Source organism: Eumetopias jubatus, unplaced genomic scaffold (genome assembly GCF_037043125.1).
Source record: "Eumetopias jubatus isolate StellerSeaLion01/CBP00866 unplaced genomic scaffold, mEumJub1_p1.0 scaffold_10, whole genome shotgun sequence".
NCBI classification, from domain to species: Eukaryota; Metazoa; Chordata; class Mammalia; order Carnivora; family Otariidae; genus Eumetopias; species Eumetopias jubatus.
In genome coordinates, this window is record NW_028274816.1 from 81,002,347 (window position 1) to 81,026,977 (window position 24,631).

General features: G+C 52.0%; 1 protein-coding gene across 3 annotated transcripts in view; it reads right to left on the bottom strand.

Annotated features, from left to right (window-relative positions):
- TBCD (tubulin folding cofactor D) overlaps positions 1–24,631 on the bottom strand; it is a 160,919-nt gene that overhangs the window by 58,115 nt on the left and 78,173 nt on the right. For all 3 annotated transcript variants that reach the window (XM_028112398.2, XM_028112396.2, XM_028112397.2), the window contains 2 exons: positions 13,230–13,386; positions 2,818–2,875 (listed from right to left, as the gene is read on the bottom strand). In XM_028112398.2, coding sequence (XP_027968199.1) covers positions 2,818–2,875; positions 13,230–13,386 — 215 coding nt within the window. The remainder of the gene's footprint in view (positions 1–2,817; positions 2,876–13,229; positions 13,387–24,631) is intronic.

Consider the following 24,631-nt stretch of genomic DNA (forward strand, 5'->3'; position numbering starts at 1 on the left):
TGACAGAGCTCCCACACACGAGGGGAGGCCCACACTCCACCTGCATCATCCCAAGCAAAGGGAGCAGGTACCACGCTGGTCCCTGGGTCCATGGTCACCCATTCATGAAACACCCATCTGTGGAGCACCCGTCATGTGTCAACAGCCACGCCAACCATCCTCATGGTGACACGGGACAGAGCACAGCGTGAGAAGTGGCAGATGGAGCACTGCCCCCATGCCCTGTCACTGCACCTGATAGCTTAGATGGACAGAGAAGCTCCTTCACTAGAAAAAAACAGACAAGCTAAACGAACTGAATTAATAACAAAATACTTCCATAGAACAAGAAAAAAAAAAAAGGCCCATTGGATTCACTGATGATTTCCACCAAACATTTAAAGTAGAAACAAAGTAACAGCAATCTTTTTTTAAAAGATTTTATTTATTCACTTGAGAGAGAGCATGAGCAGTGGGGAGGAGGGGCAGAAGGAGAGGGAGAAGCAGGCTCCCCGCTGAGCAGGGAGCCCAACACGGGACTCGATCCCAGGACCCTGAGGGTCATGACCTGAGCTGAAGACAGATGCTTCACCGACTGAGCCACCCACGTGCCCAATGGCCAGCTTTTAAAGCTTCTTGTACAAAATACAAGAGGAAGATCTTGTATTCCCAATTCCTTTCATGGGGCCAGACTACCCTAATTCCCAAACCAGACAAAAACATCACAACAGACGGAAACGACAGTCCAATATCCCTGACGGAGCTGTGGCCGAGTGCTGCCTGGCCTGGCTTCCCCTCCGTGGGAAGGAAACTGCTGACTTTCTGTAGGAGCAGCGGGAACCAAGTACAACTGATCCAGCAGTTCCCACCCCTCTCAGGAACTATGCACATAGGTACCTCACCTGTGTGGCCATACCACTGCCCACCACCCATCCTTTCCCACCTAAGCCAGGTACTTCCCTGGCCCCCAGCCACTCCAGCCTGCACTGTCCCAGCTTGAGTGTGACACTAACAATCCCAAAAACGGGTCCCCAGAGCACATGGGAGCACGCCCAGCATGGCGCTGATTCTCCCAAATCCCACATCTTACGGCAGTGCAACACCTGCCGAAGGTAGTCTGAGTGCACCTATGTGTCCTGCCTTCGAGTACTATCTTTCACCTCTGACCCAGCCAGGCACAAACCTAACTGCTGACCTGTGCCCTCTGCCCTCTCACCAGTCAGAATCTCCTCCACGGTATCTCTTTCCATTAACTGTTAATAACCTTACTGAAGCGAGTGTTCAAATCCTAAATGTGGATTTCAACAAGTGGCACTCAGTTTCTTCTAGCAGACACCTCCTCCTCCTCATCTGTCTCACAAACTCACACAACCTCCTTCTGGACCAGACCATGGGGTACAGATGCCTCCTCCACCCTCTCTACCACCCGTCCCTAAAAGCATGTGTCTATTCCCCTCTGGACACCTAAAATCAGCTTCAGCCCCCCTGTCTGTGGGCGGAGCCCTCCAGAGCAAGGCCCTCCCACGTCACCCCCCTGTCCCCCTGGGGCTCACCCATTTCTGAGCCAGGAAGGCTCAGTCTGCGGGGCCCCATGGGGCAAGGTAGGCGGCTCTTTCCACGTCCCAGCTGGGGGCTCTCAATCCGACCCCTCAGCCCAACCACCCATAGAACACATTCAAGTACCCTATATCCCCGATTCTGACAATCCAGAGGGCTCACAGAAAACCCTCCCAAGCCCCAGTGCCTCTCAGGCTGGACCCTCCTCCTGCAGGTCTCCCGCTAACCCGAACCCTACGGAAACCAAACCTTGGCCAGCACCAGGGTCCTCCTGGCTTCACCTCTCCCACGAGCCACAACCAGCCACACCCCACATCTTTCTCAAAGCACAGCCGTTCTGTCCGTGTCCATTCTTTACCTCTTAAAGCTTGGGGAGCTGTTTGTCTGTACCCGAAACTAAGTCTCCCGTCTCCAGACGGTCTGTCGCCTCAGCTAGCAGGCTCTGCTGTTGAAGGAACTCTTGGCCCTGGCTTCTGGTCCCTCAGCACCTGCACCAGCCCATGTCTGAGCCTGATCTAAGTGACTGGCCATCAGTAAGACAGCCCTGTGTGAAGGCGGGACACAGCCATGGACATCACCAGCAAGTATCCCAGGGACAAGGCCCAGCAGCCATCATCTCTACCAGCATCCACAGGAACCCCTGAAGCAGAGCTCGGGGCCACAGCCCAGCTCTGTCGGAGATGCAGTGGGATGTACATGCAGACTCCTGGTCAGTGCCCTTCGGAAGCAACTGTGTAGCCTGCTGAAAGCTCTCTGCACACAGAATCCACCCCAAACATGACCAGGCTCTGCGGGGCCAGGCACTGGTGTTCAAACACATGAAGGGGCACTGGGGCCTCCAGGCACGTCCAGTGAGGCTCCAGGCCCAGCATGACCGCGTGAAGCTGAGCTGACCTCTGCTTGGCAACAACTCCTCCTGAGGCTCAAAGCCACCCGCGCGGCCGTCACACTCAGGTCACATGCCCAGAACACACCTTCTTCTCCTTCCCCAGAGCACAGGCTACCTCGAGCTGTGTCTGGTCATCAGGCATGAAGCTCGAGATGGCTGCATTTCTCGGCATGCTGGGGGTGGAGCATTTCATCCTGAACCCACTTCACAGGCTAAAGACCACTCCCTTCCCCCTGAAACTGGGAGGAAATGTGAGCTGGTACTCCACTAGGTGGTTTCCCAGGCACCACACACAGGCAGCGTCCAGGAGTGTGCGGCCTGCTCAGCAGAGCGGGGCGCGGGTCAGAGCCCACCCACACCGTCAGGAAAAGGAACAAAACAAGAAAACTCACAGAGGCTGCTCTCCTGCAGTTTATGTTTCGGTCAAACACTGTGGCAATCACCAGAGCGCTGTGAAAAAGAGGAAAAATGGTTAAAAGGAAATCTGTGAAAGAACACAGACCCTGTTACAGGATTTAGAGGCCTCTCTCATTTGCTCAGTGCGTGCTATGTGCAGCGAGTTCCCAGCACCATGGGTGGCTGACCCTGGTCCACCGAGAGCCACGTGAGGCACGCATACCTGAGTGCCAGGGAAGCCACAGGGAGGAAAGCTGCCATGCACAGGGGCCTGGGAGGCAGAATGTGCTCAGCCTGCTCTGGGGGCGCCCAGAGGATGAGAACCAGCAGTGCTTGGGGGGAGCAGGGAAGCAAACAGGCAGGGCTGACATGGACACGGACATGGATGCTCGGGCCCAAGCAAAAGCTCCCCAAGATGGACAGTGAGCACACAGGGACATGCACGGGCAGCCAGTGGAGCCCCAAGCCCTGCCCCTTATCAGAAACCCAACCAAGTGTAAAAAACAGCTATCAGGTCACGTAAAGCCCTCCAGATGGCCAACCACAACCATGCCAGGAGAAAAGGAAGCCTTTTCCAAGCTCATAACATTCATAAGACTTCATTTAAACCCCTCTTCATTAGGTCATCACACTTAATTATTACTGATAAAACAGAAAGCACTCATTTGACTTTGTGTGGCTTTAGTTAACAGAAAACAAAGGATTTGGGGTAGGAGTGGAGACAGCGTTGGTTCTAAGGATGACTCGAGAACTTGCATCTCCTACTAGCCTTGAGAAAATGCTTTTAAAAGTGGGTATTTCAGGGCGCCTGGGTGGCTCAGTCGGTTAAGCATCTGCCTTCAACTCAGCTCATGATCCCAGAGTCCTGGGATGGAGCCCCATGCCAGGCTCCTCGCTCAGTGGAGAGTCTGCTTCTCCCTCTGCCTCTCCCTCCCCAGCTCGTGCTCGCTTGTGCGCGCTCTCTCTCTCTCGCAAAACTAAATAAATAAAATCTTTTAAAAGGTGGGGGGGTATTTCAGACACACGGAGGCCACCTCAAGGCGACATCACCCATCTGCCCTGATAGCTGAGGGCCTGACGCGACCCACTCCTATTTCTACACCTCAATCCTCTTCCTCCCTCCAAAACCCTGGGACATCCCATCGGCACATCCACATTTCCCAGCTCTTCCAGCCTAAACAACGACCTCCTGAATCCAACCAATCCCTCCAGCTGCACCACGTCTCCCAATACCGAGTGGAAGCGGATCAATGCCCCCTGGCACAGATGTCCAGGTGCTGACCCCAGAACCTGTGAACATGCGGCATTACCCGGCAGAGGGCAGTTAAGGCTGCAGGTCAGGGTGCTACACCGATAGACCCCGCAGAGTACAAAGGCCCTGGGACTGGAAGCAGGAGGCAGAGGAGCCCCGAGAGACACAAGTCCCCTTCTGGGGACTTGCCCCGAAGCTGCCATCTGTGAAGGTGGAGGAAGGGCCACAAACCAAGGAACACGGCAGCCTCTAGAAGCTGGACGAGGAACGGATTCTCCCCCGGAGCCTTCAGAGGGAACCCGCCCTGCCGATACCTTGGTTCTAGCCCACTGAGACCTGCGCCAGACAAGTGACCTCCACACCCACACTGCGAAATCCTCCTGCGTACTAAGATTGAAGCATCACCTCATGAGAAAACCCAGGTGAAGCTACGTGCATTTTGCTAAACGGGAAGTCCACACATTCTATGTGTCCATAGAGAAGACATTTTAGAAATGGCAAAACTACAGAGTGCAAAGCCAGTGTGGTGGGGGCCGGGGGACAGGGTGGCTAACTACCCAGAGCAGAGTGGGGGACGCAGGAAAGACAGAACTACTGTTTGGGACCCCACTTGTGGCACCCAACGCTGAATCTGCCAAAACCCACAGAATGGTGCACAGCAGGAGGGAACTTGACTGCAGCAAATGTCAAGGATCCACCAGCAAGTGGGGACCCGACAGTCAAGGGAATGCGCCTGTTACACAGAGCAGCACCACAGCAAGGGCCAGCTTGTGGAACCCTCCACAGGGCAGGTGAGGAGATGTGCTCCTCACAGGCTAGGTGGGCTAGCAGCTCGGGAACCACTGCATGTGGACAAGTAAAGACACAGCCGAGAACGAGAGCCAGGAGGAGGGAGAGAGAGAAGAGAGAGCTGGGACAGCGGGGTGCTGGGCTGGCGCTGCAAGGTCCGCACCGACGCGGGGACTTGGGCTGGAGGCACAGTTGGTTGGCATTCGTGTATCAGAGTGTAAGCAGAGTCCAGGTCTCAGGTCTCAACACAAACCCCTGGAAGCAGCTGATGTCAGGGCTGGGCCAAGGGAACAAAAGATAAGCCTGGAGAATCCTGTCATGCTAGAAAGCGAGAAAGTATTCAAAAGAATAAAAGTCTGAGTCCCGTTGGAAGGACACAGCAGCCAACATGAAACCACTCCCAATGGCCAAAGGTAGAGCCATCTGCGAGGCATAATCAGCAAGTGTTGGACGACAGGCCCCAGGGTAAACCCCAAGGGTAAATGAGACCTCCGTGAGCCCACAGACATCAACAGATGATGAAGTGGGTGAAAAGGGGAGAGGGAATGCCTTTTCCTTATGAGAGAACAGCCAAGAGAGCAGGTGCTGGCCGCCATGCACCTATCGCAGGCAAGACCCAGACAGGCGTGGACACTGGTGGTCAGAGCAGGGAGCACGTGGTCTCCAGTGCCCCAGGAACATGCGTCCCGCATCAATGAAGACAATCCCAGTAGCTTGACAGACCCCACCTCAACCAGGGGACCAAAGGCAGCATCCCCCACGCTGAGTCTGAGGTGGGCCCTGGCCATGACGCCCCCAACAGTCCACCACCACACACTGGCTGCAGTTGAGAGACAACAGGACGTGCATTTCCCACTGTGGGTGCATCTGGTGATAACACGAGGGGAGCTGGTGGGCCCACAGGAGCCTTTCCTACTCTTCCTGGAACTCTCCTTTAAGTCTCAAGTTGGTTCAAAATTAAAATTCTGAAAAGCAACTAAACATCTGAAGATTTCAGTGTCTCGGATCCTTTCACTGGTGAAGCTGAAAATAAATTTAGCAAAACTCGCTCACCAGCTTATTCCCTTTCTCCTCTAAACTCTTGACCGCAAACTACACCTAAAATGAGATTTAAATAATACTGGGCTTAAAAGTAAAGTCACCTTCTACTTCCACATCATACTGGCTTTTGTTAATAAAATTGTAAAAATCAATAAACTTATGGAGATATGTTAATGTGATCTCTCAACTAAAACGTAACTGCCGTTCCTAACGAAAATATGTGTGATATGTTATCCTAAATATATTCTCAGAATTAATGGAAATGTCATCACTACAGTTAGGTTTAACAAGAGCTGCTTTATCATAATCCATAAGAATATGTATTGTAGGAAAAGATATTCACCAAGAAATTCTGCTTCAACATCTGACAGAAGAAAAATGTAGACTTATAACTTCACTGACTCTGGGTCCAGCCAATACTACCAAAAGTTCGTATTTTCTATTGAATTCTTAAAATTTCCTATCAATCTATTTGTCTTAAATTATAATTTTCAAATTATGGAACACTGATTATTGAGGAGAGAAAGGAACAAATGCAGAGAAGAAATGTGAAACCACCCTATAAGCTAGCCAGAACCCCTTTAAGGTTACTGCTCAGTGATGGGCCCATTTCAACAATTCTGGGCTCTGCCCACCCATCTGTGAACACGCCATCCCCACTCAGGGCAGGATGAGCCCACGTCCAGCCAAGGCCCCTAAGGTGTAGCCAAGGCCCCTAAGACAACTCGCAGGTTTCGCTTTGTGTCCACCGAGTGCCCTCACAAGGCCGGCCCGATGGGAGAGTGAACCTGCTCTAAGGAGCTGGTGAGGGGAAGGGCCCCATGAAGACAGCTTAGTTCCAGGCCTTCAGGCTCGTATTAATAAGTGACTCTAGAAGGTGGCTTCTAGTTTTGCCGTGTATGTGAGCTACTTCCCTTCCTTCCAGCCAGCCCCGTAAAACCACAGCAGGCAGCCACTCAGGGGGTGGGGGTTCCACACACTTACCTGAGGGCCTCTTGCAGAACAACAAGACACGTGCTCACACTGGCCCGTGCTCAGCCTCACGTGGGTCAGCAGGACCCAGAGCCTCTAGCTGGGAGGGGAACTGCAGCGAGGCCCAGCGCACACCGCACAGCTCCTGCATTTACTGGCCACAGAGCGATAACTCGTCGAAACCATGCATCACAGAAGCCCCAGAAGGTTCTATCGCTAAGTAACCCTGAGCAGAACCAAATGTGCATGGCACACAGTACCCAGCTCTGGGCATGAGATCCCCTGCGTCTGTCAGTGAGCACACATTATGGTGTGGAAGGAAAGAAGGAAGGAAGTCGGCCTCCCACACAGGCGGCCTCTGAGGAGCTGTGTTGGCTGCAGCCTCGGAACCTGACCACAGGGTCTTGCACACGGCCTCACCTTCAGTCAAGTTACCTTCTGTATTCACAAGTAAACAGCTAAAAATATTCCCTGCTTTACCAATATTCTACCAAACTTAACAAAACAAAGGAAAAATACAGCAATACTTTTAACCAACTATAGACTCTGAGATTAGTTCAAGAAATCAACTGTGTGGGTAGCTATGTATGTAACCAGTTTCTAATACTGTTCTTTTTTTTTTTTTTAAGATTTTTATTTATTTATTTATTGAGAGAGAGAGAGAGAATGGTAGAGAGAGAGCATGACAGGGAAGAAGGTCAGAGGGAGAAGCAGACTCCCTGCTGAGCAGGGAGCCCGATGTGGGACTCGATCCCGGGACTCCAGGATCATGACCTGAGCCGAAGGCAGTCGCTTAACCGACTGAGCCACCCAGGCGCCCTCTAATACTGTTCTGATTAAATTTTTAAACTACTCTAATTTTACACTTTCAGAACAAAACTGGCTTACCTAGAAATACTAGCATGTTTCAAACAAACACAGGTCTGATAATTTTGGCCAAATATAATTATGGAAGCTCCCACAGGCCTGAGGTCCCCTTTCCTCAGCCGGACGAAGCCAAGTGGGTGAGTCACCAGCCCCCCTTCCACACTCAGAAAGGGGCTGTGAAGCGTGGCCCCAGGCCAGCCATGCACGCTGCCTGCCGGGCCTTGGTCGGGCTGGAACGCGTCTCCGGTGCCTTCACCTGTTTGCTTTCGCTGGAGGAGCTTATATGATACTTCACCAGGATTTCCCAACACAGAGAAATGGTCCGTGTCAAACAGAAAGGGACTTTTCTTTCTCGTCCGCGCCAGGGGGAAGCTGCATGCCTCCACCTGTGCTGAGCTCCAGGCACCTGGTTTTCAGAGGGTACGGCAAACAGCACATCTCACCCCAAACTCAAGTTCTGTTAGCCTGTAGAATGTTTTTTGGAAAAAAAAAAAAAAAGCAAAATACACCGTCTTTACCCTAAGTAACACTCATCCTGTCACTCTGAAGTAGAGGAACTATATTTATAGCTCAACACCAGACTAATGTTTATTATCCATCCACACTGTTTGAAAGTGCAAATCACATCATTTTTTGAGTAAAATGCAGGACCTGCCCATGACTCAATCTTCCTTCCCTGAGTCGTAGAAGCAAAGCTCACACCAGTTAACAAAGTGGTAAAACACAAGAAACTTCTAAGGCACTTTTATGTCCCAGCAGAGCCACAGTGGAGGCTGAGTGGTGTTTACCAGGCGGACAAGTAAGCGCACTCTGGTCACTAACCACCATTTAACTTTTCTTAAAGAACAAAAGGGTTATCTTCCCTCTGGAAGTCTGCCATTAAGAAACGCTGAGTGAGAACAAGACGTAGCTTTGAGCAATGCTTGCCATTTCCTGATTTTTCAGGACAATCTTGCCCTCGAGGAAGAGATCTGGGACTCTCAATCCCCAGGCCCTGCCCACGCTGCAAGCTGCTTGCTGGGCCTGCTCCACAGGCCGAGTGGGCGCTGGCGCGGGAGGGCCCTGCGGCGCTGATGTCAACAGGGGCTTGGCTTACAAAAGAGTTTCAGGTGAGGAAATCACTAGAAGGTGATGCGGGCAACAGCCGGCTCCTTTTTCTTTTTCTTCTTGCAAATTAGCTTCTGATGAATGGTGAGAAGGCGTTTTACCGATAACGCACAACCATTTGGGCCATTTTAACTTTGTGTTTCACTGTTCCTAAATTACAAGTGGCTTTTCAGGAAGGCCTATTTACTTTTCCACAAAATAATTATTCGGTCTCTTAATCTGTGTATAATGCTTAAGAAAAACGGGTTTTTTAAACTGACCATTTCAAAACACGAATAAATCTACCTAAAAACCGCCTTTCTGGTATTTGTTAAAGACAGAGAAGGTCAGTGCATATCACCAGGAGGGAGAGAACCTCCACGTTCCTTCGGGAGGTGAGCCTGTCTCACGGCCGTCCGAGGAGGTGAGGGCCACAGACTGACCCTCCTTGGGCGCCTGCCCTGAGCCCAGGCCCCCTTCTCACTGTTACTACCACCCCAGGTCCTTTCATCAGGCATTTCTACTTCATTTCCACAATTACATTCTGATCTCAACTGTCTACTTTTGCAGGACCCACTGGAGAGTTTGTGAAAGTACAATTAAAGATATCACGGTTTTATCATGAGCCAGGATTAATGGGTTTAAAAGCTGACAATTAAAATGTGGTCACTTATTACAATCCAATGGAGGCAGGTCTTGAAGGACACACCCCAACCGATACTCCTGGGGCAGGGAGGCGCGCGCCGGCAGCGTCCACCAGGCTCCCCAGCACCATGACTCACCTCCCAGCCCGCCCTCCCGCCCCCGGATGCCCGCAGTCCAGATGGACGGGAAGAGCTGGAGCACAGGTTCCCTCAGAACCTGCCAAACTGGCCCAAAAGCCTGCTGGGCGCGGCTCCAAAGGGCCCATCCAACGCTGGGATGGGCGCAGGGAGAGGGGACAAGAGGGGCCTTTTTCACAGAAACTCCCAGGTAAATTAGGAGAAATCAGGAAGGTGATGAACCAGGAGCCTCCAGCCCCCCTGCTAGCTACTGGTGTCCATGTGTGTGATCCCAGCAATTACTCGGGCGTGCCCAGGGAGTGAGAGAACCCAACCTCTCCGAGATCGAAGGATACGCTGGAACCCAGGGAGTTTCTGAGGATAGACGCTGGCCTCTGCCACAGTCACTCCTCTCTGGTCCTTCATGCTCAGTGAGTGGCTCAAAATGAATCCCAGCTCAGAAAGGTCAGTGTTCTAAACACCCACCTTTATACCCTCCCAACACCTCCCAAACAAAAGCTGCGCTTCCCAGACACATGGTGGGGCCCTACCAGACCCCCCCCACAAGACCCCCAAAGAAGGGGCTCAGCTCCACCCTCTCTGCAACAAGTAGTCTGCAAAGCCACCCTCACTCCGACGCGGGCAGACTGACCAGTGCAGTCACTGGTCCCTTCAAAGCCCTCTGCCAAGTGTCACTTACCAGGAAGTGAGTCGAGAGACTGGGACCCTCTCATGGTGCAGAGCCAGCTCACTGGACCCCAAGCCTGTCTTTCCTTTTCTGAATAACGGATGGTGACCCTGGAGTAAGATGTGCCGGTGCCCCTCTGCCTCTAAACATTTAGAGGCTTTGTATAGGAAGCACACTCCGGAGAAAAGAGCTCACTGGTTGCTGTGCAGGCCACCGGCAGGCTGGTCCAAGCGTCCAGGGGCCTGTGACCTGCCCTGGTACCCACAGACTCAGGCTGACCCACAACTTCTACACCCATGCCACGCTAAAGCCAGGCTTAACATTTATCAACGTCTTCCCATTCGTTGATATTTTGCTTTATAATATCAGAGATCAGTAGCAACAATAAGCTCTGAAGTTGCAGAAAGCAAACTTGCCTGTGGCTAGAAAAGCCTCCTTTCCAAAAGCCCAGAGCCCTGGCCGAGAATCCTGGGCCCACATGTTAGGGTCGGGACCTCATGGTGCCATAAGAAGTTTTCCCTGAAGTACGGAATGGTGTGCGTGATGGCCACTCATCCTTCTGTATGGCTCTGGACGTGGAGAGCTCCTGCTTTCCAGGTGAGCAAAGCCTCACTCGGGTCCCATTTCCTTTGGCAACCATTTAGCCCTGGGCCCTGCTTTCTCCCATCAGGCTGGACCAAAGAGGGTCCCTGGAGAAAGCAGGGACACAGATTCCTGTGAAGCTTACAGCTCTCAGATAAACGTTAAAGTGAAAAACACGTGTGTTAGGATTGTTTGCACTCTGAAATGGGAACGACCACGTAAGGAGCCAGATCCCCCTGAAGTGATGCGTGTCTGCTGCCGAGCAGACTGTCGGGACTTCTCAGCACAGAGGCAGGCCGCGCCCTCATGCAGAGCTGGGCCTCAGCGTCCGCCTTCAGCACATGCCTGACCCAGCACCTGTCTGCTGCAAAACTCTGGGCAAATGTCCTGAGCACTGTCCCTTGCTCGTCCTCAATGAAATGGGAAGAACCACAGCCCCTACCCAGACCTCACAGCACGAGAGAGTACCAACCTAAACAAGTTTGACTGACCCGTGACTGACGTCAACAATGAGTATGTTTTTTGCTTTCATTCTCTAGTTACAGAAGAACTTCCAAAAAGTTGAGGGGCAAGAAAGCAGCGGGCAGTGCCTTCCCTCAAGCCAGTTTCCAGTGCAGTGGAGAGCAAGGGCAGCAGGTGGCCAGTGGGGGACAAGGCGCAGGCAGGACCTGGGAGCTGGCAGAGTCTCCCCAAGCAGCCTGGCCCTCGCTGCCCCGAGGATCCACCAGCAGCCGCGGGCTTGGGCGAGTGAGGGACGCAGGTGCAGGCAGCCTCCCTCTGCCCCCTGGGCCTCCTGGCCTCAGGCCAGCTGTTCTGCAGGACAGCATCTCCGTAGACCACAGCCCTCTTGCTCCGCCCTGCACTTCCCCAGGTGGACGCAGCTAGGAGGAGCCAGGTCTCTTTATGACTTCCTCGGAAGCGCTTTATCTCCCTCAACACGGATCAGAATCCTCAGGCTCCTCTGGAGGCTTCGCTTTGATGTGAGAGTCAAGATTGAGCGATAGAAGCCCCAGCCGCACGTCACAGGCGGTAAACAGCCCTGAGGCCCCTTTCCTGGCCCTCAAATCCTGGAGACAGGGGACAACAGTGAGAACAGAGTGATGCTCCAGTCCCCAATCCCTCTGCACCCACATGGAGGAGCTGCAGGAGCCGAGACCCTGGCTGACCTCTGAGCTTGCTGCCTGCTGGGCAGGCCGGCAGCTCCTGTGGGCACCCAGGGATGCCTGAGGCAGATGTTAAGACCTGCAGGGTCTCACACACAAACCTCAGGGCGGCACCTCCTCAAGAGCTGTGGGAGGGAGCTTCCACGACCCGAGCACCATTCTGAAATCCGTTTCCTAGTAAAAGTTGCCAGGTAAGTATTTCACCTGTGACTAACACAGAGGCTGCCACCGTGCGCGCTCAGTGCCCCTCCCCAGCTACTTAAACCACAAGAAGTGGAGACCTGACATTCTTCAAATCAAAGAAACTTATTTCAGTCCAAGGACAGAGTAACAAATCAGAGTACAAAAATTAACTTAAAAATCCACTCCACTGGGAACACATCTATTTTGCACTTTTCCCAAGCAAAAAAACATCAGATCCAGAAAGTGGGGCATGACGTCACAGGTGCCAAGACGCCTTCCGGAGGCTCAGCTGGGCACACACAGCATAAGTCCAAGGGCCGAGGAGGCTGGACGTGCGCTCAGGAGCCTGGGCATGCTGCAGTCCACACAGGGTTCTGGTGTTTTAATCCTTTCATCAGGAAACCAGAGAAAATATATTGTCCCTACCTCACAACCTCTAGAGTGCTGATTTTCGTTCTAAAGGCACTGACAATGAAGCATGCTAATAAATGTTGCCTCAAGTGAATTTCAAGGGCAAGTCCATAAAAATTTGAAAATTAAGGCTGGACAAAATGCAGCCCCCTCAATAAAAGCAGCTTCTTCTTGCCGTGCTGCTGAGCCTTCCCTAGGAACTCCTTCCAAGGTGAAGGCTATGGCAGTGAAGTTCCAGAATGTCTCTCAATAGAACACACACATACACGCTCAGAAGCACAGCTGATGTGATCGAGTCACGAGCTCCCCTCCTGTGCTTCTTCCACACCATCCAAAACACCGATCCCCTTTATCTAAGGATCTGCTAGCCACAGGCCAGCCAAAGCCTCTAGAACATTCCTCCTAAACACCCACAAAAAAGGAACTCCACTCTTGAGCTGCTTCTTTTCTATAGATCACCCTTAAAATTATACTATCAGCTCACTAATACCTATTTCTTATGGGAAAAGTGCCCCACTGGCTGCTTCTCGTGCACAGTGCTGTCACGAGGCTATGATCCCAGGGAAAACCCCAGAGGTGCATCTGACCCCACCACAACTCTGACAGACTTTACCTGGAAATGGCGGCCACAAAGGGCTGCAGCTCCTGGGGCTCGTAGGCACGCGCAAAGGCCCAGCACACGTAGCAGGCGGCGTCTCTAACGTTGGTGCCCACGCTGCAGGAACCCCGCTTCTCCTCATAGGTCAGCGCCTTCAGGATCACAGGGACCACTGGGCACAGGAGACAAAGACAGTGAGTACGGGCACCAGAGGCAGGCGTGGTCCAACCCAAAGCCACCTGGTCAGAAAGCAAGCGTTTGGAAGGAAAAGAGAAGTTGGCCAGCTCAAATCAGGCGGAAACGTTTTTTAAAAGCTGCCCACAATGACACGAACAAGTGAAAGTGGGTTCAGAACGGCACAGAGATGCCTGGGTTCTGCTGGCCACGGGGACCACAGAAGTGAGACCACTTCTTCTGGGCAGAAGTTAGCGCCTAATGAGCAACCTCGGGGAGGAGAACCCAGGGGTGCAGGGGTCTTAAGTCACTCAGTTTCAGAATCGAGAGCCAGGATGACAAAGTAAATCAAGCCTAGGGCTACTTCTGTGTTAACTTTAGGAATAATCAAGATAGATTTAAATTATCTAAAATATCTGTAATATATGAAATAATTTGAAGTGCCTAAGATTATCCTTCTGGTTCCATTAAAATTAGTAATTTAATACTGCACATGTGATTTCTGATGTAAAAATACTAGAAAATTTTAAGATACATGGTCAAAGTATTGGAATGTTTAAATAAAGGAGCTAAAATTTTAGCATATTTATCTGTTAAATTTGTTAGATTCATATATTTCAAGTACTTGCGAGGAGTCTGTTTATTAAGATATGTAAACTACTTCAAAAGAAAGTAAAGTATGTTGCATTCATGCATAGGACTTAAAAAATATAAGAGAATTTAATGTTATGAATGAGCCAATTTTTTAAAAGCCTCTTAAAATGATTATAAGAAAATGTGATAGAAAAAAAGCCTAAGAAAAAATTTTAATTTGCAATTCAAAGACAGAATATTAATTTTTTTTAGAAGTCACACTAAATGGGATTTTCTGAAAGACCATGCTCTAAGCCCCAATCTACTGATCCAAACCAATAACGATGCTGCCATAAAGCCCACTGACAGCTCACCCTAGTGTTTAGAAAGCATTAAAAGTAGGAATCAGTGAGCATCCGTTCCCAGAGGAGACAGAGTGACCGCATGTCCCCGCTCCCAGGTGCTGGTGGCGCTTGAGCATAACCGCTTCCAGTGAACAACATCTGACCCCTCCCACGGTAGGACACAGTTGAAGGGTGGAGGACACAGCCCACACCCTGAGGGGCGATCAGCTGCATGAGGTCGGAGGGGGGAGCGTGTCATTCTATCAGTGCATACGGCCAGAGCCTCCTGTGTTCCAGCAGCCTCACACCTCAGGCCACACATTGCTAACGCAGTAGCGTCCCACCCCGGGGCAGGTGTTTGCTGCAGACGAGCATCACACATTTGCCCAGTCAACAGGCACGGGGACAATGACAGGGATCGACCACTGACAGAAGAAAGAATGAAGCTAAAAGCCAGCACACCACGTGACCCAAAGGCAGGACAAGAGGGGACCAGCCTCAGCCCCTTGCGCACGTGTGCGCCAGGGCCCGCCCAGGACTTGGGCGCCGTCACAAGCCCCTGACTGTACCCCTCACGCCGTCCCATCTAACAAGAAGACTAGCAAGGTTACATGCACATGGTCTGAGAAGATGCTCCAGGTCGGGGTTTAAGAAAAATGAAGGACCAATTTCCTGAACATGTAACTATCATCCCAGAAATTATCTTCCAGGAAAAGGTACCTAGAAATAGCCTTGGGCAAAAAATCAAAAGAAACAACAGTAGGACTATGAATATCAAACACAAATTTCCCCTCTGCCTTTCTGCATCTAAGGATGTTTGATTCTATATAAATAACAACAAAAAGTAGATCTGATTCTATACACTTTTTATATACATACAGTGATCATTTTTATTATAAAATATTAACAAAAATTTACTTAAAATTACATAAGTATACTCCAAAATAAATTATTAACAAACAAAATGCTCAAACACATGGTGTTAGCAGTTACATCCCTCTCAGCCAGGAGAGAGGATGGGACAAATCAAGGGCACCTGCACTAGCTGTCCCATGACCACACCCACACTGAGCACGCTAAGGACCCCAAACCTGGAGCCCAGCCACCTGCTGAGTTCTCATTTCCTCAAGCGAGCGGCAACAGGACAGCCCATGTGGGACGTGCCCGTCAAATGCCACAACGGCAGAGAATTGGGCCTCTCTCCTACGTGTGTCCCACCTCAGTCAGAGGCCACACACGCCATTTTCTGGGGGCACAGCTCAGGGCATGGTGGTCATCCCACAGCCGCCCCTCCTCACGTCCCCGTCGAGCCGAGGCCCACCCTGCCCACAGCAGCCACACCTCTAGTGAGGACCCCGCCACTCCTCACCCCATTCTTGCCCAGCCCCTCCGTCACTGCCGTACCACCACCCTCTCTGCTCACTTCAGAGCACAGCAGCCTGCCCAAGTGGCTCCCGGGGCTCCCTCTCAAGAGGTCCCAACACCCCCATGCCTTGCATCTCTCTAGGCCACACTGGAGTGCTGCCTCTCCCCCCTGCAAAGGCCCTGGATCCATGCCAGGCAAACTTTGCTGAGCAGGCTCTGCCTCCATCAGTCAGCACACCAGAAACTAAGCTCAGTTTTCTGAAAGAACACCTATCAGTCCTCATGAATGTCTAATGAAGATCACAATTAAGACTCACGGAGCATGTACAAGTGCCAAAGCAAACGAGACAGCACTATCACAGCTGCTGTAGATAAAGTAGTTAAATCCAATCAGTGATTTTTAAATTATTAACTTAAACTAAACCAACTCTGTAATGCTTAAAATGGGTCTTCAGTGGTTCTGCCTGGAAAAATTCCAGGTCACCTGGAACTACTCCTAGTTTTCTTGTGTCGTTCACATTCACTTTCCATGCTAACAGGGCAGTCCATTCGCGGTCCAATGGATGTCAAAACTAAGAGGCTGTGGCACCTTTAGGAGGAAAGCACCATATAAAGGCAGTATCACTGCCACACCAGGGTCCCTAAGACCATCGCTGTAGCTCAGCCACCCAGACAGCTCCGGGTAAGACCGTTCAGCAATTCTGTAGCCTGAGGGGAATCTGGATGCTAACTGCTGAGTCCCAATTTATCGGTCCACTGGACAAAATCAATTTCAAGACAGACAACTAGGAGTGACAGTGGCCAGTGCTGTGGATATCGACTTCAGGACTGCTCAGTGCCACCTGCGAGAAGCCCACCTCCACATGGACACAACACCCACCCCAGGTCTGCTCGACCTTGAGGTCACTCCATCACACCCCCAGGTCTGACCCCAAGTGAGAGTGGGATGGTCTTCCAAAGCGTCACTTTGTTGGCCCTCCACCACAACTTGCACATAGATCATGTCACGGTCTGACCAACATTGTTGGGCAAACCGCCAGCCTAGTTAGTGGGTCCAACCTTGGTCCATCTGGCCCACCGTCTCCAGGAGTGGGAAAAGGTCAGCTTCTGAGTGATGGCACTCAGGCTCAGCCCTACAGGACAGGGATAGCAGACCAGCGGGGAACGCAGGCCACAGTGACCGCCCCCCACACACACACACACCCTGACTTTATCCCCAGCACCCACACATGCCCATGTGCCGTGTCTGACAACATGCAGGTACTGGACTCTGTCCTCCCACAGAAACAGGTCAGAGAAGTAGAGGCCCATGCTGCCCAGGCCTTGAGGGGCCTCCCACCAGCAGCACCCACCCATGTGGACGTCTAGCCAAGCTCCACCCAAGTCTCCTTGGCACAGATGTCTTCGAAGTCTTGAATCTGTCATTCTGCTCAGAAGCCTCTGGTGACCCCTCCCTAACACCGGCAACAGACATCAGCGGCTGACCCTCCAGTGCAGGTGGAGAAGTGGCTGCCAGCAACCGACAAGGGCCTCGATGCTGGACAAGGTCCCACAGAGAAGACAGTGGGGACATTCCCCTCATGATCGCTGGAAGGGGAATCTGACTTGCAGAAAGTAAAACAGTTCAGAGGAGAAAAAGTCAGATGGTAGATTTCTTTAACAAGAAAATTGAAAACGTGATCCTGTCAGCTCCGATTCATCCCAAGGTGGCACCAAGAGCAGCGACCTCAGGGTGCAGGGGGCTGGGCAGGGTCACTGTGGCCACCAGACTCCGGGCACCCTCCAGCCTCTTGTGTGTAAGAGACAGACCAACCTCAGCAGCCACGCAGGGCACCCAAACAAGCTCCCACAAAGCCTGGGCGGATGTGGTGGTATATGGAATAGAAACAGTCATTAACCCAAACTTTTTTAAGAAGTCATTATCAGAGAAAAAGTTTAAAATCTAACCACTTTGTCCAGATTCAATAGGTTTAAAATAAGGAAACTCTTCAATAGCTTTGAACAAAAACCTTTCTCATGGTTCCAATTACACACTGCAAATGCATGTCAAATATATAAGATTCCCCAGAGGGCTTCCTTTTGGCAACCCAGAGTTCTGCAATGTAATTTAAATACCCTTCTCTCTAGACAGCATGTCATTTGTCTAACACCAACCGCCTAAGGACAAAGCAGCCTCCAGGTGAGAGAAACAACTTAACCCCCAGAGTGCCACGGCCCCACTGCGGGGCCTGCACAGTGTGCACCCAGGGGGCAGGAGGGACCGGGGCCTTCCTTGCAGAGGTAGAAACCATTCATCCATAAGAGAAACCATCACACAACCAGCACAGAAGTTACGTCTTCTGGTAAGTCACAAATTACACTAATTTAAAAAGCAAACTCCTCACTGAGGGCGTTTGCTGCATGGAGCCGAGTGTCCAGGAGGCACTGGGATGATGCCTCCCAGGGATGCAGCAGGCCGTGCCACCCCATCACACACCGGGGCTGCATGCAGAGCCTCACGCAGACCCAGGGAGAGCACGGTCTTCCCAGGATCAGGTGTGCACAACACCACAGACTTCCACTTCAGCCACCAGTAGAGCCATCATACCTTCCTCAAAAATGCAGTCCAACTTGCTCAGAAAAAAAGCCAGTGCTGAATGTGCTAGGGGGCAAGAGGAAATGACAGACAGAATATCCAGTTCCATAGACGTTTTCGTTTCCAGTTCCCACAGGACATTTCTGAAAAACTGCCCCAAAGGCCTTGGCTGGCCTGCAGGCAGCACTGGCCACTCCACACAGAGGGGAAGTAAGGCTTGTGTGCTGGCCTTGCCTTGGTTGGTGAGGGACCCCAGCCCACGGCACTGGGAGAGCTGTTGGGGGTCAGCGCCTGGCCCATGCACCACCTGGCTCCCACCCTCCCTGCCCCAGTGGGAGCACCCATGGAGCCCGCTCCTGTTCCACGGGAAAGTCACAGGGCTATGTGGGCCTGCAAACCTTTCCACGCATCTTCCCCATCTACCACCGCCCTCGGTGTGCAGCTGAGAGCTGAGGTGCGTCTGTTGTGAGGCTGCAAACAGATGTTCCTTCAGTGGGCACCATGGGAAGCTCACAGTCCAGGCTGAGTGGACGCCACCATCTTCACAATGCACACTAGCCACAAGAGAAACGAGGAATGCACTGTCTCAAGACAGGAGCCCACAGTCTTACCTGGGGGCAAGAACTTCTGAAACCATACAATCACAAAGCAAGACTGCGGCAAAGGACAAGCAGCACCTACTCTCCCACTGAGCCTGCCCGACCCCCTGCTATCAAAGGTAGCTCCTGCTGCCCACAGCGCCCAAACGACACTGAGCCCACGGCAGACCTGGGCTTCCCCTGCGAACAATTCAGGAAGTCAAACAGCTAGAGACTCAGATTAAATCCATTTCACAGGTCATAAGGAATTTGGGGACACCGGGGCTGCCCCCAAGCTCTCCAGGACACTGCCAGCCCAGGTCTGCACTGTCCCCAAACCATCCAAACTGCCCACAGAATTGTTCCTTAGAAAGTGGGGACTATGTTCTCAAACTGAATTTTTCAAAATGATTTGTCTGAAAACAATAAAACAAAATACTTTCTCAACTCTCTGACTGCCTCTTTATCTGTTCCATTAGAAGTTTCATAATGTGGGCGCCTGGGTGGCTCAGTTGGTTAAGCGACTGCCTTCGGCTCAGGTCATGATCCTGGAGTCCCGGGATCGAGTCCCGCATCGGGCTCCCTGCTCAGCGGGGAGTCTGCTTCTCCCTCTGACCCTCTTCCCTCTCATGCTCTCTATCTCTCATTCTCTCTCTCTCAAATAAATAAAAATCTTTAAAAAAAAAAAAAAAGAAGTTTCATAATGTGACCTTGTATGTCAACTATATTTCCATCATCACAAAAATAAATAAATGGCAAGAGGTGGATATACTGCATGGCCCAGTGAGTCCACGCTTCAGCATTTACCCCAGAGAAATGCAAGACTCACCTCCACACCGGCAGCTGCCACGAACGCCCACAGCAGCTTCGCTCACCATCCCCAAACACCAGAAACCACGCACACACCCTTCAGTGGGTGAATGTGTAAATGCACATCGTGCTACGGAGTACTATCCACCGGTGAAAAAGGAACAACCTGGAGATACACACAACCAGCCAATGAACCTCAAGAAACTTTGCTGAGAAACCCAATGAGGCGGACCGCGAGCTCCCTGAAGGTGACACCGCTGAACTGGTGCGGCTGCAGAAGTGGGGGCCGTCTGGCCGTTCCAGGGCTGGCGCCAGGACGGCAAACAGGCTTGGCTGGGAGGGCCTCCGCTGCTCGTCCGTGGTGGCCGGTGGGGGCAGGGGGTGGGAAGGGATGCAAGGAAAGGCCCGACTCCCAACACCACCACCACCTGACTGGCAGTATGGAAGTCCGGGCTTCACAGGAGGCGCCCTGCTCAAGGGCAGCACCGCACCTCCTCCACACATTATTACACCAAGGGTGTGAGGCGAAGCGGGGATGCTAACAAAGTAGTAAGAAAACCAGTGAGGTCAGATCACGAAAGTTCCGACAAGGAGGGCAACATGGGGGCTCGGCCGGGCATGTATTTCAACCTGCGGTCCAGCCGTAATGTGAACCACGTGGTGCAAGGCTGGAGGGCAAGAGTGGGGAGCCACAAGCCCCCATCGGCCCTGGAACCGGGCTGGTATCTCCAGCTCCGCACACTCCCCATGCCAACTGCACAATGAACACAGGCCCACCAGCGTTACCCAGACATCCGTGACGTGCACAACTCGCTAATGAACACAAGTCACCAGAGAAACCCCAATGATGAGAGATCACAAAATGTTTCTAAAATGAAACCATAACATGACTAGAAGAAAAAGGCAGGCAAATGTTGTCTATTCTCAGGACGGGGAACAAATTTCTAAGGATGGAAGAAATCCCAAGGAAGTGACTGGCAGATGTTACTGTATAAAGTGATGGGACCTCAATAGATCAACACACCAAAGCAAGTAACAAAGGTGAGTAAGTGTCCCACAGTGGCCATTACATGTAAAGAGCTCACACGCACCCAGAACTATGAGCACTCCAACTTAGAGAAGATGAAGGTGAAAAGAAAGGGTGAGCACACCTGATGGCCAACAATAATCCCCAGACACACATGTTAATGCAGCAGGTGAGAGGCCGTGGGTGGAACGTCTACAGGCTGACCCTGAACCAGCTACCCCACTGCTGGGCCCTTGACCCCAAGGACATGGTACAAGGCACCATTCTGTGTGCAAAGCCCCTCACACGGAGTCAAGAGCGTGACCCAGCAGTGGGGGCAGCCCTGCAGTCACGTGGCCTCAGTGTGGCCTCAGATCCCCACCTGGTGCCGTGTGCTTCCTGGGAGGCATCTCCAAGTTGTCCTGAGCGCCTGCACTGGTGCAGCCACGGTTTGTAACGCAGAAGGAAACCCATGCTAATGAGAATGGAGGGTTAAACCAAACCAGAGCACGCAACACAATTCACGCTGCCACCCAAGACAGCGTCTCACGACAGGAGAACACCCGTAACCTCAGTGAGACACTGTACTGTGACCCACGTACTGAATTCTGATGATGATCAGTACTCTCAGCGCCAGGCCCTTCTCTAACTCACGGGAGGTAGGGACACTTCATCCACCACAAGACACAGGGTGACAGCCCCCAGTGAGCCCAGGACTGGACTGCAAGCGTCACACTGAGGGACTGCTGCTCACTCAGGGCCCCTATGAGCCAAAACAGCAACAGTGCTGACTTCCAGGCAGTGAGATTTCTGGCTCCTCACAGCGCCCCCCCCCCGGTGACACCCCCACAAGGCCCCCGACAGCAGTACCCCCAGCAGAACTCCCCAGCCCACCCGTGGGGTAGAGGCAGGCACTAGGGAGGTGTGGCCATGACACAGAACACGCCATGAAGCCCGATCGCTGACCTTCAAGGCCATGGGCTCCTCGTCACCTATGCCACGAGGCATCCTCTGAGTAAGCTCTGGCACCTCGTCCCTCCCCCCAGTCCCCTGGTTGCCAGGAGGGTTAAGGAAGGGGCCAAATGTCAAAGCAAGTGCCAGTCTGATTGCTGGGTGGTTTCCACAAGGCAGGGCAAGCAGGTGCACCTTCTACAGGAACACCTGCCTAGACTATCCCGAAAGTCTGCGGTCTGTCTGGTGGCCCTCCAGTAACCTTGGGCTCAACACATTCTACCATTTTACCATCACATCACTGAAAACACAAACTTCAGACACTTAATTAAAGACATCAAAACAGTGCTTTTTTTAAAAAAAGAATTTTTAAATGTCACTTTTTGTGGACTGTACTGTAAACTAACCTGAGAAGGATCTTTTTACTATTTTAAGAGATAATCCCACATTTCTTTTTAAAAAAATCAATTGAGGGTCGCCTGGGTGGCTCAGTCAGTTAAGCGTCTGCCTTCAGCTCAGGTCATGGTTCCAGGGACCTGGGATCGAGCCCCACGACGGGCTCCCACTCAGCGGGGGCCTGCTTCTCCCTCTGCCTGCCACTCCCCCTTTTCCCCCTTGCTGTGCTCTCGCTCTCTAATAAGATAGAATCAACTGAAACATACCCACACTGGGACAGAACATAAGCAAAAGCCCCTCCCTGCTCCTGCAAACTAACCCTTCAGAGTGTACAAGTGCCGTTTCCTGCCAGTCTGGCTCTGCGGGCAACACCGTCCGGCCACTTCACCCGGCAATGAGCTACACGGAGGGGACCAGGGCTGCCCAGTGACACAGGCAAAGGCTTTGCTGCCCAGGGCCCAGAACACAGAGTTGTTCCTGGTGCCCTCCTGTGCCAGGCTGTGCCCCACTACATGTCCTCCGATCCTCCTCCACGGCCACCTCCCACCTGCCCTCTGAGGTTCCCATTGGAAGGACGTGCCAACCGCTGAGGGGCTCCCTGGATGCAGGCTGGGTGAGTCCATGCCATCCAAGCCCCAGAGGGTCCAGAGGTCCCAGGTGGGCCGAGCCTTCTTCCCAGATTGTGCATGATTTCAGAGCAGGGCACTGCTCAGTCCATAACCTCGGGGTGCAAAAACATCACCTTTAGGAGCACAATTTTGTTTCTAAAGATTTTATTTATTTATTTGAGAGAGAGCCAAAGCGAGAGAGATCCCAGAGGGAGAGGGAGAAGCAGACTCATTGTTGAGCAGAGAGCCCGAGGCAGGACTCGATCCCAGGACCCTGAGATCATGACCTGAGCCAAAGGCAGATGCCTCACCAACTGAGCCACCCAGGCGCCCTACAACTTTTTTTTTTTTTTAAAGATTTATTTATTTGAGAGAAAGAAAGAGCACAAGCAGGAAGGGCAATGGGAGTGGGAGAGAGAATCTCAAGCAGACTCCACACAAAAGCACAGAGCCTGACACGGGGCTCCATCTCACGGTCCCAAGATCACAACCTCAGCTGAAACCAAGAGTCAGACGCTTCACCGACTGCGCCACCCAGACGCCCCTGGGAGCGCAGCTTTTTATGATAAGACTGGGGTGTCTGCACTCCCCTCTCCCTGCAGACACCTTATATCACCCTTTCAACACTGCCAACAGGTTCTCAGGTGGTAGTCCCAGCCCTGGCCATCATCAGAATGACCTCTGGTGCTCCAGAACATAAAACACGGCTGCTCGGGTACCTCCCCAGAGATGCTGGTCCAGGAGAGTAAGCCACATCTATGACAAGAAGCCTGGGTCACAGGCGGCCCCCCACCCTCTGGCATCAGGCTGGGACCCTCCACTGGCAGAACCTTCCACAGACGCTTAATACTCACAGCTTCAGAAGCTGGACCACACAAAGTAAAAAATATATATATGAAATCTGCGCTCAGATTAACAAAATAAATAAAAAAACAGAAACAAGCCTTACTCTTTATAATGAAAAGATCCTTTTTAAATACGTGAAAGGCAGAGCACCTGAGTAGCCCAGTCAGTTAAGTGTACGACCCTTGATTTCAGCTCAGGTCTTGATCTCAGGGTCATGAGTTCAAGCCCCATACTGGGCTCCACGCTGGGCATGGAGCCTACATTAAAATAATAACATATTACATGAATAATTAAACCATGTGAAAGCCCAATCTGACAGCTGAGAAGGTGTTAATGCCAACTGCTGCGGTCTGAGTCACGATGTCACTCTGGACCCAGTGTGTGTGCAACCAACAAGCACACTCCAGTCCGACAGAATGCGGCTGGGACCCCTGCCCTGGTGACCGAGCACCAACCTGCAGACACCTTGGTTTCCTAGCTCCCCATCAAGGGGTTCTCCCCACCTCTTTACTCAGGGCCCATCTGTAGCTGCCCTCTTAAGGCTTCACATCTCTGGTTAGCATTTAGATACCTGCACCTGCCCAAGAGCCGAACTCTCAAGTGTCTCAAGAATGACAGGGGACCATCCCACACCTGTCTGCAGACCTGGGGAACCCATTCTCCAAGTCCAGGCCCCCGCATGCTCACACGCCCAGCCCTTCCCCACACACTCTGCTGTCAACGCTCTGTCGCGTCCAACCTGGAGGGATCACATCTAGCTCCGTAAGTGTCAAATTAGGGACTGGGCTCTACCGGGAAGTGTTTCTCACAAAGCAACTGGATGATCCGAGGATTTCCATTTCTAAATGCCTAGAACACACGAAACAGCATGACCCCCGAGAGGAAGAGTGTCCGTGACCACCATTACCACACCCACAAGCACCAGAAGAGCGTTCACGGCTGCCCTGTCTTCCCACGACCTGTTGATGCAGCTGCAGGGGTCATAAGGTAGAAATGTGCATGTATTAGAGCTTAGAGTATAAACATTCAAGGCCCACATGTTCAAAAGGCCACGGATAGAAAAGAAGTTGAGTGAAAGGCTGAAGAAGTGAATGTGGACGCCATGTCCTGCTGACCTGTGACACCCACCAACTACTTCAGAGAGCCCAATGACACCCTTCAGAGAGGAGTTAAGATCCTTCATTCGCCACA